Consider the following 16,112-nt stretch of genomic DNA (forward strand, 5'->3'; position numbering starts at 1 on the left):
CAGATGCTCAACATGCTCTGCTCACACCTACTGTGATGTTCCGGACCTAATCCACACAAAAACAACACTAGGCACTATGGAACACAAAGCTTTTACTATCTCATCCTGGAATATCCAAGGTCTGAGGTCATCTGCCTTTGGCCTAAAGAGCAGGAACCTGGACTTCATCAAAGAAATTGGAAATACAGACATTGTCATCCTACAAGAAACATGGTATAGAGGAGACGGACCCACTGGTTGCCCTCTAGGTTACAGAGAGCTGGTGGTCCCATCCACCACACTACCAGGTGGGTGGTAAAGAGGAGACAGACCCACTGGTTGCCCTCTAGGTTACAGAGAGCTGGTGGTCCCATCCACCACACTACCAGGTGGGTGGTATAGAGGAGACAGACCCACTGGTTGCCCTCTAGGTTACAGAGAGCTGGTAGTCCCATCCACCACACTACCAGGTGGGTGGTATAGAGGAGATGGACCCACTGGTTGCCCTCTAGGTTACAGAGAGCTGGTAGTCCCATCCACCACACTACCAGGTGGTATAGAGGAGATGGACCCACTGGTTTCCCTCTAGGTTACAGAGAGCTGGTAGTCCCATCCACCACACTACCAGGTGGGTGGTATAGAGGAGATGGACCCACTGGTTGCCCTCTAGGTTACAGAGAGCTGGTAGTCCCATCCACCACACTACCAGGTGGGTGGTATAGAGGAGATGGACCCACTGGTTGCCCTCTAGGTTACAGAGAGCTGGTAGTCCCATCCACCACACTACCAGGTGGGTGGTATAGAGGAGATGGACCCACTGGTTGCCCTCTAGGTTACAGAGAGCTGGTAGTCCCATCCACCACACTACCAGGTGGTATAGAGGAGATGGACCCACTGGTTTCCCTCTAGGTTACAGAGAGCTGGTAGTCCCATCCACCACACTACCAGGTGGGTGGTATAGAGGAGACAGACCCACTGGTTGTCCTCTAGGTTACAGAGAGCTGGTAGTCCCATCCACCACACTACCAGGTGGGTGGTATAGAGGAGATGGACCCACTGGTTGACCTCTAGGTTACAGAGAGCTGGTGGTCCCATCCACCACACTACCAGGTGGGTGGTATAGAGGAGACAGACCCACTGGTTGTCCTCTAGGTTACAGAGAGCTGGTAGTCCCATCCACCACACTACCAGGTGGGTGGTATAGAGGAGATGGACCCACTGGTTGTCCTCTAGGTTACAGAGAGCTGGTAGTCCCATCCACCACACTACCAGGTGGGTGGTATAGAGGAGATGGACCCACTGGTTGACCTCTAGGTTACAGAGAGCTGGTGGTCCCATCCACCACACTACCAGGTGGGTGGTATAGAGGAGACAGACCCACTGGTTGTCCTCTAGGTTACAGAGAGCTGGTAGTCCCATCCACCACACTACCAGGTGGGTGGTATAGAGGAGATGGACCCACTGGTTGACCTCTAGGTTACAGAGAGCTGGTAGTCCCATCCACCACACTACCAGGTGGGTGGTATAGAGGAGATGGACCCACTGGTTGCCCTCTAGGTTTCAGAGAGCTGGTGGTCCCATCCACCAAACTACCAGGTGGGTGGTATAGAGGAGACGGACCCGCTGGTTGCCCTCTAGGTTTCAGAGAGCTGGTAGTCCCATCTACCAAACTACCAGGTGGTATAGAGGAGATGGACCCACTGGTTTCCCTCTAGGTTTCAGAGAGCTGGTAGTCCCATCCACCACACTACCAGGTGGGTGGTATAGAGGAGACGGACCCGCTGGTTGCCCTCTAGGTTTCAGAGAGCTGGTGGTCCCATCCACCAAACTACCAGGTGGTATAGAGGAGATGGACCCACTGGTTTCCCTCTAGGTTTCAGAGAGCTGGTAGTCCCATCCACCACACTACCAGGTGGGTGGTATAGAGGAGACAGACCCACTGGTTGCCCTCTAGGTTTCAGAGAGCTGGTAGTCCCATCTACCAAACTACCAGGTGGGTGGTATAGAGGAGACAGACCCGCTGGTTGCCCTCTAGGTTTCAGAGAGCTGGTAGTCCCATCTACCAAACTACCAGGTGGGTGGTATAGAGGAGACGGACCCACTGGTTTCCCTCTAGGTTGCAGAGAGCTGGTAGTCCCATCTACCAAACTACCAGGTGGGTGGTATAGAGGAGACGGACCCACTGGTTTCCCTCTAGGTTGCAGAGAGCTGGTAGTCCCATCCACCATACTACCAGGTGGGTGGTATAGAGGAGACGGACCCACTGGTTGCCCTCTAGGTTTCAGAGAGCTGGTAGTCCCATCTACCAAACTACCAGGTGGTATAGAGGAGACAGACCCACTGGTTTCCCTCTAGGTTTCAGAGAGCTGGTAGTCCCATCTACCAAACTACCAGGTGGGTGGTATAGAGGAGACAGACCCACTGGTTGCCCTCTAGGTTACAGAGAGCTGGTAGTCCCATCCACCATACTACCAGGTGGGTGGTATAGAGGAGACAGACCCACTGGTTGCCCTCTAGGTTTCAGAGAGCTGGTAGTCCCATCTACCAAACTACCAGGTGGGTGGTATAGAGGAGACAGACCCACTGGTTGCCCTCTAGGTTACAGAGAGCTGGTAGTCCAATCCACCACACTACCAGGTGGGTGGTATAGAGGAGACAGACCCACTGGTTTCCCTCTAGGTTACAGAGAGCTGGTAGTCCCATCCACCAAACTACCAGGTGTGAAACAGGGAAAAGACTCAGGGGGTATGCTAATTTGTTTTTGAACAGCCCTAACCCACTCTATTAAATTAGTCAAAACAGGAACATTTTACATTTGGCTAGATATGAATCATTTGAATTTTCTCACCTGAGAAAACTGTCCTCCTATATCCCCCCCACTACAGTTGTGGCCAAAAGTTTTGAGAATGACACAAATATTAATTTTCACAAAGTCTGCTGCCTCAGTTTGTATGATGGCAATTTGCATATACTCCAGAATGTTATGAAGAGTGATCAGATGAATTGCAATTAATTGCAAAGTCCATCTTTGCCATGCAAATAAACTGAATCCCCCAAAAAACATTTCCACTGCATTTCAGCCCTGCCACAAAAGGACCAGCTGACATCATGTCAGTGATTCTCTCGTTAACACAGGTGTGAGTTTTGACGAGGACAAGGCTGGAGATCACTCTGTCATGCTGATTGAGTTCGAATAACAGACTGGAAGCTTCAAAAGGGTAGTGCTTGGAATCATTGTTCTTCCTCTGTCAAAAATGGTTACCTGCAAGGAAACACGTGCCGTCATCATTGCTTTGCACAAAAAGGGCTTCACAGGCAGGGATATTGCTGCCAGTAAGATTGCACTTAAATCAACCATTTATCGGATCATCAAGAACTTCAAGGAGAGCGGTTCTATTGTTGTTAAGAAGGCTTCAAGGCACCCAAGAAAGTCCAGCAAGTGCCAGGACCGTCTCCTAAAGTTGATTCAGCTGCGGGATTGGGGCACCACCAGTACAGAGCTTGCTCAGGAATGGCAGCAGGCAAGTGTGAGTGAATCTGCACGCACAGTGAGGTGAAGACTTTTGGAGGATGGCCTGGTGTCAAGAAGGGCAGCAAAGAAGCCATTTCTCTCCAGGAAAAACATCAGGGACAGACTGATATTCTGCAAAAGGTACAGGGATTGGACTGCTGAGGACTGGGGTAAAGTAATTTTCTCTAATGAATCCCCTTTCCAATTGTTTGGGGCATCTGGAAAAAAGTTTGTCCGGAGAAGACAAGTTGAGCGCTACCATCAGTCCTGTGTCATGCCAACAGTAAAGCATCCTGAGACCATTCATGTGTGGGGTTGCTTCTCAGCCAAGGGAGTGGGCTCACTCACAATTTTGCCTAAGAACACAGCCATGAATAAAGAATGGTACCAACACATCCTCCGAGAGCAACTTCTCCCAACCATCCAGGAACAGTTTGGTGACGAACAATGCCTTTTCCAGCATGATGGAGGACCTTGCCATAAGGCAAAATTGATAACTAAGTGGCTCGAGGAACAAACATCAATATTTTGGGTCTATGGCCAGGAAACTCCCCAGACCTTGAGGTCAATCCTCAAGAGGCGGGTGGACAAACAAAAACCCACAAATTCTGACAAACTCCAAGCATTGATTATGCAAGAATGGGCTGCCATCAGTCAGGATGTGGCCCAGATGTTAATTGACAGCATGCCAGGAAATCTTTGACTATGTACAGACTCAGTGAGCGTAGTTTTGCTCTTGAGAAAGGCCACCGAAGGCAGACCTGGCTCTCTAGAGAAGACTGAGGTGGAAACTGAGCTGCACTTCCAAACCTCCTGCCAAATTTTTGACCATATTAGAGACAGATATTTCCCTCAGATTACACAGACCCACAAAGAATTTGAAAACAAATCCAATTTTGATTAATAGACACAATATGACATTTGAAACGTCTTTATTCTTTTGGAAGTGTAATGTTTACTGCTAATTTTAAATATTGTATTTATTAACTTTTTGTTTAGTATGTAGTTCACTTGCTTTGGCAATGTAAACATATGTTTCCCCATGCATAAAAAATCCCCTTGGATTAAAATGTAAATTGAGAGAGGTATTACTCCCCTGTGGATAAGGCAGTGTTCATTTTAAAAGGGCTATACATATGGTGTAGGTGATAGACTGTAGGTGAGGTATGTAGTTACAGCACACACACACGCACATACAAACATATACACACACACACAAATACATTGGTTGTCTCTGTGCTTTTTTTCTGCTATTCTCACCTCCAGCATGAGAGAAGGAGAGGGAGTTGATTTCAGAATCCCTCAGCCTCTCTAATCAGAAGTGATGAGACTTGCCAGCCATTGTCCGGTGGACGCGTGCCGAACAGTGCAGGGGACATTTATTCAATTGCTGCTTGACAAAGCAGAATGTGCTTATTTAGGTAATTCGCTTGCGTGTTAGAATCGATCTCACAATGTCACTTCCAAATGCACCAATGGCAAAAAAGACATAGAGAGAGATGAGAGAGAGATGAGAGAGGGATGGGAGAGAGGGATGAGAGGGCGATGAGAGAGCGATGAGAGAGCAATGATAGAGAGGGATGAGAGAGGGATGAGAGAGGAAAGAGAGAGGGGAGAGAGAGCAATGATAGAGAGATGAGAGAGAGGGATGAGAGAGCGATGAGAGGGATGAGAGAGGGATGAGAGGGCGATGAGAGAGGGATGAGAGGGCAATGAGAGAGCAATGAGAGAGGGATGAGAGAGCGGGATGAGAGAGATGGATGAGAGAGGGATGAGAGAGCAATGAGAGAGGGATGAGAGAGCGATGAGAGGGGGATGAGAGCAATGAGAGAGGGATGAGAGAGCGATGAGAGATATATGAGAGAGGGATGAGAGAGGGATGAGAGGGCGATGAGAGAGAGGGATGAGAGAGTGGGATGAGAGAGAGGGATGAGAGCAATGAGAGAGGGATGAGAGAACGATGAGAGAGCGATGAGAGAGAGGAATGAGAGAGAGGGATGAGAGAACGGTGAGGGAGAGAGTTGAGAGAGAAGGGTGAGAGAGGTGAGAGAGAGGGATGAGCGAGAGGGATAAGAGAGATGACAGAGAGTGATGTGAGAGAGGGCAAGAGAGGACAAAGTTGGCAAGAAGTTAGGAAGTGCAGATCAGTCTGTCTCCTCACCATCTGTCTGTCTCCACACCATCTGTCTGTCTCCACACCATCTGTCTGTCTCCTCACCATCTGTCTGTCTGTCTCCTCACCATCTGTCTGTCTCCACACCATCTGTCTGTCTCCACACCATCTGTCTGTCTCCACACCATCTGTCTTTCTCCACACCATCTGTCTGTCTGTCTCCTCACCATCTGTCTGTCTGTCTCCACACCATCTGTCTGTCTCCTCACCATCTGTCTGTCTGTCTCCACACCATCTGTCTGTCTCCACACCATCTGTCTTTCTCCACACCATCTGTCTTTCTCCACACCATCTGTCTGTCTCCACACCATCTGTCTTTCTCCACACCATCTGTCTTTCTCCACACCATCTGTCTGTCTCCTCACCACCCTGACCTGTTCACCGGACGTGCTTGTTGCACCCTCGACAACTACTATGATTATTATTATTTGACCATGCTGGTCATTTATGAACATTTTAACATCTTGACCATGTTCTGTTATAATATCCACCCTGCACAGCCAGAAGAGGACTGGCCACCCCTCATAGCCTGGTTCCTCTCTAGGTTTCTTCCTAGGTTTTTGGCCTTTCTAGGGAGTTTTTCCTAGGGAGTTTTTCCTAGCCACCGTGCTTCTTTCACATGCATTGCTTGCTGTTTGGGGTTTTAGGCTGGGTTTCTGTACAGCACTTTGAGAATATCAGCTGATGTACGAAGGGCTATATAAATACATTTGATTTGATCTGTCTCCTCACCATCTGTCTGTCTCCACACCATCTGTCTGTCTGTCTCCTCACCATCTGTCTGTCTCCTCACCATCTGTCTGTCTGTCTCCTCACCATCTGTCTGTCTCCTCACCATCTGTCTGTCTCCACACCATCTGTCTGTCTGTCTCCTCACCATCTGTCTGTCTCCTCACCATCTGCCCAATGTGTCCATACACACACTGACATAATCGCGTAACACTGTTAAGTACCCTGTTTCCTCATGACATTGTTAAATAATTGGTTACCATTTTAAAATCTACTGAAATGGTTATTACATGGGTGAGAGGGGTGAGAGAGGTGAGATGGATGAGAGGAGTGAGAGGGCTAAGAGGGGTGAGAGGGAAGAGAGGGGAGAGAGGTGAGAGGGGTGAGAGGGAAGAGAGGGCTGAGAGGGCTGATAGGGGGGAGAGAGGTGAGAGGAATGAGAGAGGGGTGAGAGGGGTGAGAGGGGAAGAGAGGGCTGAGAGGGCTGAGAGGGGTGAGAGGGGGGAGAGAGGTGAGAGGAATGAGAGAGGGGTGAGAGGGGAGAAGGACCATCCTGTATCGTTTTAGCACTAAAAGGGGATATAAGGTCTGGAAATATACCTTCCTACCAGTAAAGAGGTATGTCCCCAGGGGCGCTGGTGTCACAGACAAACAGGGTCGGGTAGCCTAGCAGTTAGAGAGGCGAGCCAGAAACCAGAGTGTTATCAGTTTTCGGGACCGATGGGAAACATCTGCTGATAAGTAAGGGTTGCTGATATTAAATCCTAGATGCCCATTGGCTGCCATTGTTTCCTTGATCAGGCGCTTAACTCCCCACAACAACAACTACCTGGTTCCAGCATTTGACGTCCATCCATGTCTTAGTACGTCGTGAGATAGCGTTGTCGTGGAAAATGTTAAGAAATATTTACTCTGAGCTGTGCTTTCAATAGGTTGGTCGTAGATGGAAGGCCGTGTTGCCCAAACAAGAGATCTTCCTTGTCCTCTGAAGAATGTCTGGTAGAACGTTGTAGTACCGTCGTGTGTTTGGCAGATGAGATACTTTGTCCGTCCTTCCCTAGCCCACATTTACAGCTGCTGCTCTTCATCCGGACATCAAAATACTGCCCCCTAGCCTAGAGAAGTTAACCTTAACCCTTACCTTAACCATTCAGGTGTAATGCTTTATGTTAACCTTAACAATGTAAAAATGTGACATTTGGAACAACTTTCCCAGCTATACCTGTGGTAACCTCTCTCTCTCCTCCCAGCTCTACCCAGTTATACCTGTGGTAACCTCTCTCTCTCTCTCTCTCTCTCTCTGTCCTCCCAGCTCTACCTGTGGTAACCTCTCTCTCTCTCTCTCTCTGTCCTCCCAGCTCTACCAAGCTATACCTGTGGTAACCTCTCTCTCTCTCCTCCCAGCTCTACCCAGCTATACCTGTGGTAACCTCTCTCTCTCCTCCCAGCTCTACCCAGCTATACCTGTGGTAACCTCTCTCTCTCTCCTCCCAGCTCTACCCAGCTATACCTGTGGTAACCTCTCTCTCTCTCTCTCTCTCCTCCCAGCTCTACCCAGCTATACCTGTGGTAACCTCTCTCTCTCTCTCTCTCTCCTCCCAGCTCTACCCAGCTCTACCTGTGGTAACCTCTCTCTCTCTCGCTCCTCCCAGCTCTACCCAGATATACCTGTGGTAACCTCTCTCTCTCTCTCTCTCCTCCCAGCTCTACCCAGCTATACCTGTGGTAACCCAGGCCAGCTGGTCAACGGTCTTCAACAGGGCTCGACCTTTAACATTGGAGAGAAGATCAGGTACAGCTGCAGCCCTGGCTACGTGTTAGAGGGTCACACCACGCTGTCCTGTCTGGCCACGTCTGCTGGGACCGCAGCATGGGACTTCCCCCTGCCCTACTGCAGAGGTAGGATACCTACACACACACACACACACACACTGATACACACACACTGATACACACACACACACACACACACACACACACACACACACACACACACACACACACACTGGTACACACACACTGGTACACACACACTGGTACACACACACTGGTACACACACACACACACACACACACACACACACACACACACACACTGGTACACACACACTGGTACACACACACACTGGTACACACACACACTGGTACACACACACAGCGGTACACACACACTGATACACACACAAACCCACCATCTCTGTCTCTCTCAGTGTAGTGCCTGTAGTTTGTGTCATGCTGAGCAGAGCGCTGTGACAGAGTAATCTGTGACCAGGCTGGGGAAGCCCACGTACAGACATACATGGTGTGTGTGTGTGTGTGTGTGTGTGTGTGTGTGTGTGTGTGTGTGTGTGTGTGCGAGTGAGAGAGAGAGCAAGATCACACATGGCTGGGCACAGAGAGCCACAACAGTACCCCCTTTACCTCCATACCTCCATCCCTCCATCCCTCCATCCTTCCGTCCCTCCATCCCTCCATCCTTCCATCCCTCTTTCAGCCTTCCCATCTCCCAATCCATGTTCCCTACAATGTGTACAATTGTGCACATCCAAACCATTTTCCTCTCCTCCCCTCCCTCCCTCCCTTCCTTTCTCTACTTTCCTCCCTCCCTCTGTCTTTCTCCCTCCATCCCTCTTTCTTCTTCTGTCCCTCCTTCAACTTTTTTATTGTTCCCCCAGCCCATGTTGTCCAGCTGAAACAAAGCACCTGGGCAGGCTGGGATATCATACATATGTCACTTCCTCCTGAGTTAATTACATGTTACAACACGTTTTAGAAACTGGCAATTTAAATGAGGTCTCACGCTGCGGCATGGCTACATAAAAGCTGGTGAACATGCCTCAACGCTCTCTCATAATGCATAAATGTATTGTTAATGTCACTACAATTATCTTGCCCGGCCATACGTTTGACAGCACAGCTGTACACCAAGTAAAATGAAGCAGTAGCTTGGCACTTCGAACTTGTATTTTATTTTTTGGTGGATGGTGGTGGTGGTGGTGGTGGGTGGTGGTGGTGGTGGATGGTGGTGGTGGTGGATGGTGGTGGATTGGGGTGGGGGATGGTGGTGGTGGTGATGGGGGATGGTGGTGGTGATGGGGGATGGTGGTGGTGATGGGGGATGGTGGTGGTGGTGGTGGTGGTGGGGGATGGTGGTGGTGGTGGTGGGGATGGTGGTGGTGGGGGATGGTGGTGGTGGTGGTGGTGGGGGGGTGGTGGGGGATGGTGATGGTGGTGGTGGTGGGGGATGGTGGTGGTGGTGTTGGTGGTGGTGGTGGTGGGGATGGTGGTGGGGATGGTGGTTTTGGGGGTGATGGTGGTGGTGGTGTTGGGGGTGGTGGTGGTGGTGGTGTTGGGGGTGATGGTGGTGGTGGGGGTGATGGTGGTGGTGGTGGTGGTGGGGGTGGTGGTGTTGGGGGTGATGGTGGTGGTGGGGGTGATGGTGGTGGTGGTGGTGGGGGTGGTGGTGGTGGGGGTGGGGATGGTGGTGGTGGTGGTGGTGGTGGGGATGGTGGTGGTGGTGGTGTTGGGGTGATGGTGGTGGTGTTGGGGGTGGTGGTGGGGATTGTGGTGTTGGGGGTGATGGTGGTGGTGGTGTTGGGGGTGGTGGTGATGGTGGTGATGGTGGGGGTGATGGTGGTGGTGGTGTTGGGGGTGGTGGTGATGGTGGGGATGGTGGGGATGGTGGTGGTGGGGATGGTGGTGTTGGGGTGATGGTGGTGGTGGTTGGGGGGGTGCTGTGGTACTGTGTCAACTATGAACCAGTCATCTCTCATTTAGCAGTTATCTTTTGTTGTTTAGGCTCTGTCTCTCATCCTCTATCCTCCTCTCTCCTCTCTCCTCTCCTCCTGTCTCATCTCTCCTTCTCTACATCCATCTCTCTTCCTCAGTGAAAGGAAGCATGTAATGTATTCTCTGGCAGTAAATGTCAGTGCATCTGCCTAGCCTCGCGGCATCTCTCTCTCTCTCTCTCTCTCTCTCTCTCTCTCTCTCTCTCTCTCTCTCTCTCTCTCTTACACCACATGCAGACATATAGTTGTGATGCTGCCGTGAAGTGATAGTGGTATAGAAAATTGTATATTTCGCTTCGGGATCAGTGTGTGTGTGTGTCTGAATATTGTGTGTGTGTGTGTGAATATTGTGTGTGTGTGTGAATATTGTCTGTGTGTGTGTGTGTGTGTGGGAATATTGGGTGTGAATATTGTGTGTGGGAATATTGGGTGTGAACATTGTGTGTGAATAGTGTGTGTGTGTGTGTGTGAAGTGTGAATAGTGTGTGTGTGAATAGTGTGTGTGTGTGTGAATAGTGTGTGTGTGTGTGTGTGTGTGTGTGTGTGTGAATAGTGTGAATAGTGTGTGTGTGTGTGTGTGTGTGTGTGTGTGTGAATATTGTGTGTGTTGTTCTACGGTCTGCACTGCCTCGTAGTTTGGTTGTCATGACACCCAGGGAAGGATAACTTGGAGGTCGGTCTGCTGCTCCAGGCTGGGAATACCGTTCTGCCGTCTAAACCTCTCAGATGGGACAGTTCTACGGATGATAAGATGCCACTCATGAATTTATTTCACCTTTAAAAAAGAAACTCCTGGAAATCTGAAAGTAATGGACAGTTATGGTGGTGTTTGATTCATTTCAAATTACCTTCTAGTTGTTGAAGTGCTGCAGTCTTGGTTGTGGGACCCAGGATGGGCAGGTTGTTGTTCCAGTCCACTACTAGCAAACCTAAATTAATTAATTAATGAAGGCCTTTATGGGTAGAAGAAAATTGGCAAGGCGTGTGTGTGATTTTACTCCAGCTGACGAAAGATCCTCCTCTCTCCTGCTCTCTCTCCTAATTCAACAAGGCCTTGATCACTAGATGGAAAGAAAATCAAAGAGAGAGGTTAGACAGGATGGTTAGACAGGATGTTAGACAGGATAGTTAGACAGGATAGTTAGACAGGATAGTTAGACAGGATGGTTAGACAGGATGTTAGACAGGATAGTTAGACAGGATGTTAGACAGGATGGTTAGACAGGATAGTTAGACAGGATGGTTAGACAGGATGTTAGACAGGATAGTTAGACAGGATAGTTAGACAGGATGGTTAGACAGGATGTTAGACAGGATAGTTAGACAGGATGTTAGACAGGATGGTTAGACAGGATAGTTAGACAGGATGGTTAGACAGGATGTTAGACAGGATGGTTAGACAGGATAGTTAGACAGGATGTTAGACAGGATAGTTAGACAGGATAGTTAGTCAGGATGTTAGACAGGATGGTTAGACAGGATGGTTAGACAGGATAGTTAGACAGGATGTTAGACAGGATGTTAGACAGCATAGTTAGACAGAATGTTAGACAGCATAGTTAGACAGGATAGTTAGACAGGATAGTTAGACAGGATGGTTAGACAGGATAGTTTGACAGGATGGTTAGACAGGATGGTTAGACAGGATAGTTAGACAGGATAGTTTGACAGGATAGTTTGATAGGATGGTTAGACAGGATGGTTAGACAGGATGGTTAGACAGGATGTTAGACAGGATGTTAGACAGGATAGTTTGATAGGATGTTAGACAGGATGGTTAGACAGGATGTTAGACAGGATGTTAGACAGGATGGTTAGACAGGATAGTTTGACAGGATGGTTAGACAGGATGGTTAGACAGGATAGTTAGACTGAATAGTTTGATAGGATGGTTAGACAGGATAGTTAGACAGGATGTTAGACAGGATGTTAGACAGGATGTTAGACAGGGTGGTTAGACAGGGTGGTTAGACAGGATAGTTAGACAGGATGGTTAGACAGGATGGTTAGAAAGGATGTTAGACAGGATAGTTTGACAGGATAGTTTGATAGGATGGTTAGACAGGATGGTTAGACAGGATGGTTAGACAGGATGATTAGACAGGATAGTTTGACAGGGTGGTTAGACAGGATGGTTAGACAGGATGGTTAGACAGGATAGATTGACAGGATAGATTGACAGGATGGTTAGACAGGATAGTTAGACAGGTACGGTTAGACAGGACGGTTAGACAGGACGGTTAGACAGGATGAAGAGACAGGATGGTTAGACAGGAGAATTTGACAGAGAAGATTTTCCTCCAGCGTGGAAAATCCTGTGGTGTGGAATGACAATCCCCTCTCCCTCCTCCCTCCTTTTCCCTCTCCATCCTCCTTTCTTCTCCTCCCTCCTTCCCCCTCCTCCTCACTTCTCCTCCTTTCTCTCCCCTCTCCTCCCTATCCTCCTCCCTTCTCCCTATTTAGTCTTACCCATGACCTCTCTTTATCTCTCTCTTGCCTTCCTCTCTACCTCCTTTCCTATCTACCTTTTTTCTCCTGCCCTTACACATCACCTGTCACCATCCATCTCCCTCTCTCTTTCCGTCTCTCCCTCCTACGGAGAACCCTCTCTCTCTTTCCGTCTCTCCCTCCTACGGAGAACCCTCTCTCTCATTCCGTCTCTCCCTCCTACGGAGAACCCTCTCTCTCTTTCCGTCTCTCTCTCCTACGGAGAACCCTCTCTCTTTCCGTCTCTCTCCCTACGGAGAACCCTCTCTCTCTTTCCGTCTCTCTCTCCTACGGAGAACCCTCTCTCTTTCCGTCTCTCTCCCTACGGAGAACCCTCTCTTTCCGTCTCTCTCTCCTACGGAGAACCCTCTCTCTTTCCGTCTCTCTCCCTACGGAGAACCCTCTCTCTCTTTCCGTCTCTCTCTCCTACGGAGAACCCTCTCTCTCTTTCCGTCTCTCTCCCTACGGAGAACCCTCTCTCTCTTTCCGTCTCTCTCTCCTACGGAGAACCCTCTCTCTTTCCGTCTCTCCCTCCTACGGAGAACCCTCTCTCTCTTTCCGTCTCTCTCTCCTACGGAGAACCCTCTCTCTCTTTCCGTCTCTCTCTCCTACGGAGAACCCTCTCTCTCTTTCCGTCTCTCTCCCTACGGAGAACCCTCTCTCTTTCCGTCTCTCTCTCCTACGGAGAACCCTCTCTCTCTTTCCGTCTCTCTCCCTACGGAGAACCCTCTCTCTCTTTCCGTCTCTCTCCCTACGGAGAACCCTCTCTCTCTTTCCGTCTCTCTCCCTACGGAGAACCCCCTCTCTTTCCGTCTCTCTCATGGGGGGTTGCCGTGGTTACAGATCAGATGGATGTTTGACAGGACCCTGGGCTCCAGTAGCCCCGCCCCTTTCCCTCCCTGTGAACACTCACACTCACACACACACACACACACACCCACACACACACACACACACACACACATAGACACACACACACACACACACACACACGCAGATACACACACGCATACACACACACACACACACACACACAGACACACACGCAGACACACACACACACACACTCACACACACACAGACACGCAGACACACACAAACACACACACTGTCTTTACCAGCCTTACCAGCTCAAAAGCTAAGCCAGAGCATCTCTCTACCCTCTCTACCCAAGGGCCACAGTAACAATTGTTTTTTTGTTGTTGTTAAATTGTCTCCTGATAGGAGAGAAGAAAGTGTTCCCAGTGTGAAATGTTTAACACAAATCAGAATTAATACGATTGAATCTAATTGAATTTAATCAACTCCACCGTTGCTTCGACTTGCATCATCCAACCCATGCTCTTCCCCGGAGACTTACAGTCAGTCGTAAGTCATAATGACCTGAAACATTTTGTAGTGTTTCTGGAAGGTGTTTTTACTATGGAGCTCTGTTCTATTGTAGCTGTCTGCTTACTACACTCTGTATGTTCTCATAAGTAACATCAAAACCCCACACAATATTTCTCTGTCTGCGTTTGTATTTTTTATATTACTGGTGTGAGCGACGTTTGTGTTACTTAACATTTCTTATTTTTTACAAAACAATTTGAATTATACATGTTGCACACATTCCTGTTTCAAACCCATCTCTCTCTGCTCCTTCTCTCTCTGCTCCTCTCTCTCTGCTCCTTCTCTCTCTGCTCCTTCTCTCTCTGCTCCTCTCTCTCTGCTCCTTCTCTCTGCTCCTTCTCTCTCTGCTCCTTCTCTCTGCTCCTTCTCTCTCTGCTCCTTCTCTCTCTGCTCCTCTCTCTCTGCTCCTCTCTCTCTGCTCCTTCTCTCTCTGCTCCTTCTCTCTCTGCTCCTTCTCTCTCTGCTCCTTCTCTCTCTGCTCCTTCTCTCTCTGCTCCTCTCTCTCTGCTCCTCTCTCTCTGCTCCTTCTCTCTCTGCTCCTTCTCTCTCTGCTCCTTCTCTCTCTGCTCCTCTCTCTCTGCTCCTCTCTCTCTGCTCCTTCTCTCTCTGCTCCTTCTCTCTCTGCTCCTTCTCTCTCTGCTCCTTCTCTCTTTGCTCCTTCTCTCTCTGCTCCTTCTCTCTCTGCTCCTTCTCTCTCTGCTCCTTCTCTCTCTGCTCCTTCTCTCTCTGCTCCTTCTCTCTCTGCTCCTTCTCTCTCTGCTCCTCTCTCTCTGCTCCTCTCTCTGTGCGTCTGTCTGTCTGTCTGTCTGTCTGTATTTCTAACCTGTGTCTCTCTCCTTCCCTCTGTGCCCCAGCGGATGATGGTTGTGGGGGTACGTTGCGAGGCCAGAGCGGTGTGATCACCAGCCCCAACTACCCAGGGGAGTACAGCAACAATGCAGACTGTACCTGGACCGTCCTGGCTGAGCCTGGAGACACCATCGCCCTGGTCTTCTCTGACTTTACACTGGAGGACGACTATGACCTGCTGGAGGTCAGCGGCACAGACGGGTCCTCCCAGTGGTGAGTTACCCAGCCCGAGGTGCTTCGATATGGGGGGAGGGATTGGGATAAGGTGGAGTATGGTCCTGGTTGGTTGGTAAACTGCTGGAGGTCAGGTTGACCCAGTGGGGAGTACCCAGCCCGAGGTGCTTCGATATGGGGGGAGGGATTGGGATAAGGTGGAGTATGGTCCTGGTTGGTTGGTAAACTGCTGGAGGTCAGGTTGACCCAGTGGGGAGTACCCAGCCCGAGGTGCTTTGATATGGGGGGAGGTATTGGGATAAGGTGGAGTATGGTCCTGGTTGGTTGGTAAACTGCTGGAGGTCAGGTTGACCCAGTGGGGAGTACCCAGCCCGAGGTGCTTTGATATGGGGGGAGGTATTGGGATAAGGTGGAGTATGGTCCTGGTTGGTTGGTAAACTGCTGGAGGTCAGGTTGACCCAGTGGGGAGTACCCAGCCCGAGGTGCTTTGATATGGGGGGAGGTATTGGGATAAGGTGGAGTATGGTCCTGGTTGGTTGGTAAACTGCTGGAGGTCAGGTTGACCCAGTGGTGAGTTACCCAGCCCGAGGTGCTTCGATATGGGGGGAGGTATTGGGATAAGGTGGAGTATGGTCCTGGTTGGTTGGTAAACTGCTGGAGGTCAGGTTGACCCAGTGGGGAGTTACCCAGCCCGAGGTGCTTCGATATGGGGGGAGGTATTGGGATAAGGTGGAGTATGGTCCTGGTTGGTTGGTAAACTGCTGGAGGTCAGGTTGACCCAGTGGTGAGTTACCCAGCCCGAGGTGCTTCGATATGGGGGGAGGTATTGGGATAAGGTGGAGTATGGTCCTGGTTGGTTGGTAAACTGCTGGAGGTCAGGTTGACCCAGTGGTGAGTTACCCAGCCCGAGGTGCTTTGATATGGGGGGAGGTATTGGGATAAGGTGGAGTATGGTCCTGGTTGGTTGGTAAACTGCTGGAGGTCAGGTTGACCCAGTGGGGAGTACCCAGCCCGAGCGGGATGTTTTCTG

General features: G+C 49.8%; 1 protein-coding gene across 1 annotated transcript in view; it reads left to right on the top strand.

Annotated features, from left to right (window-relative positions):
* Positions 1–16,112, top strand: part of csmd2 (CUB and Sushi multiple domains 2) — an 854,766-nt gene that overhangs the window by 242,050 nt on the left and 596,604 nt on the right. Inside the window, 2 exon segments of the mRNA XM_082961372.1 lie at positions 8,097–8,291; positions 14,914–15,121. Of these exon segments, the coding sequence (XP_082817498.1) occupies positions 8,097–8,291; positions 14,914–15,121 (403 nt within the window).

The sequence above is a fragment of the Salmo salar genome, chromosome 14, assembly GCF_965601325.2.
Source record: "Salmo salar chromosome 14, fSalSal1, whole genome shotgun sequence".
Taxonomy (NCBI): domain Eukaryota; kingdom Metazoa; phylum Chordata; class Actinopteri; order Salmoniformes; family Salmonidae; genus Salmo; species Salmo salar.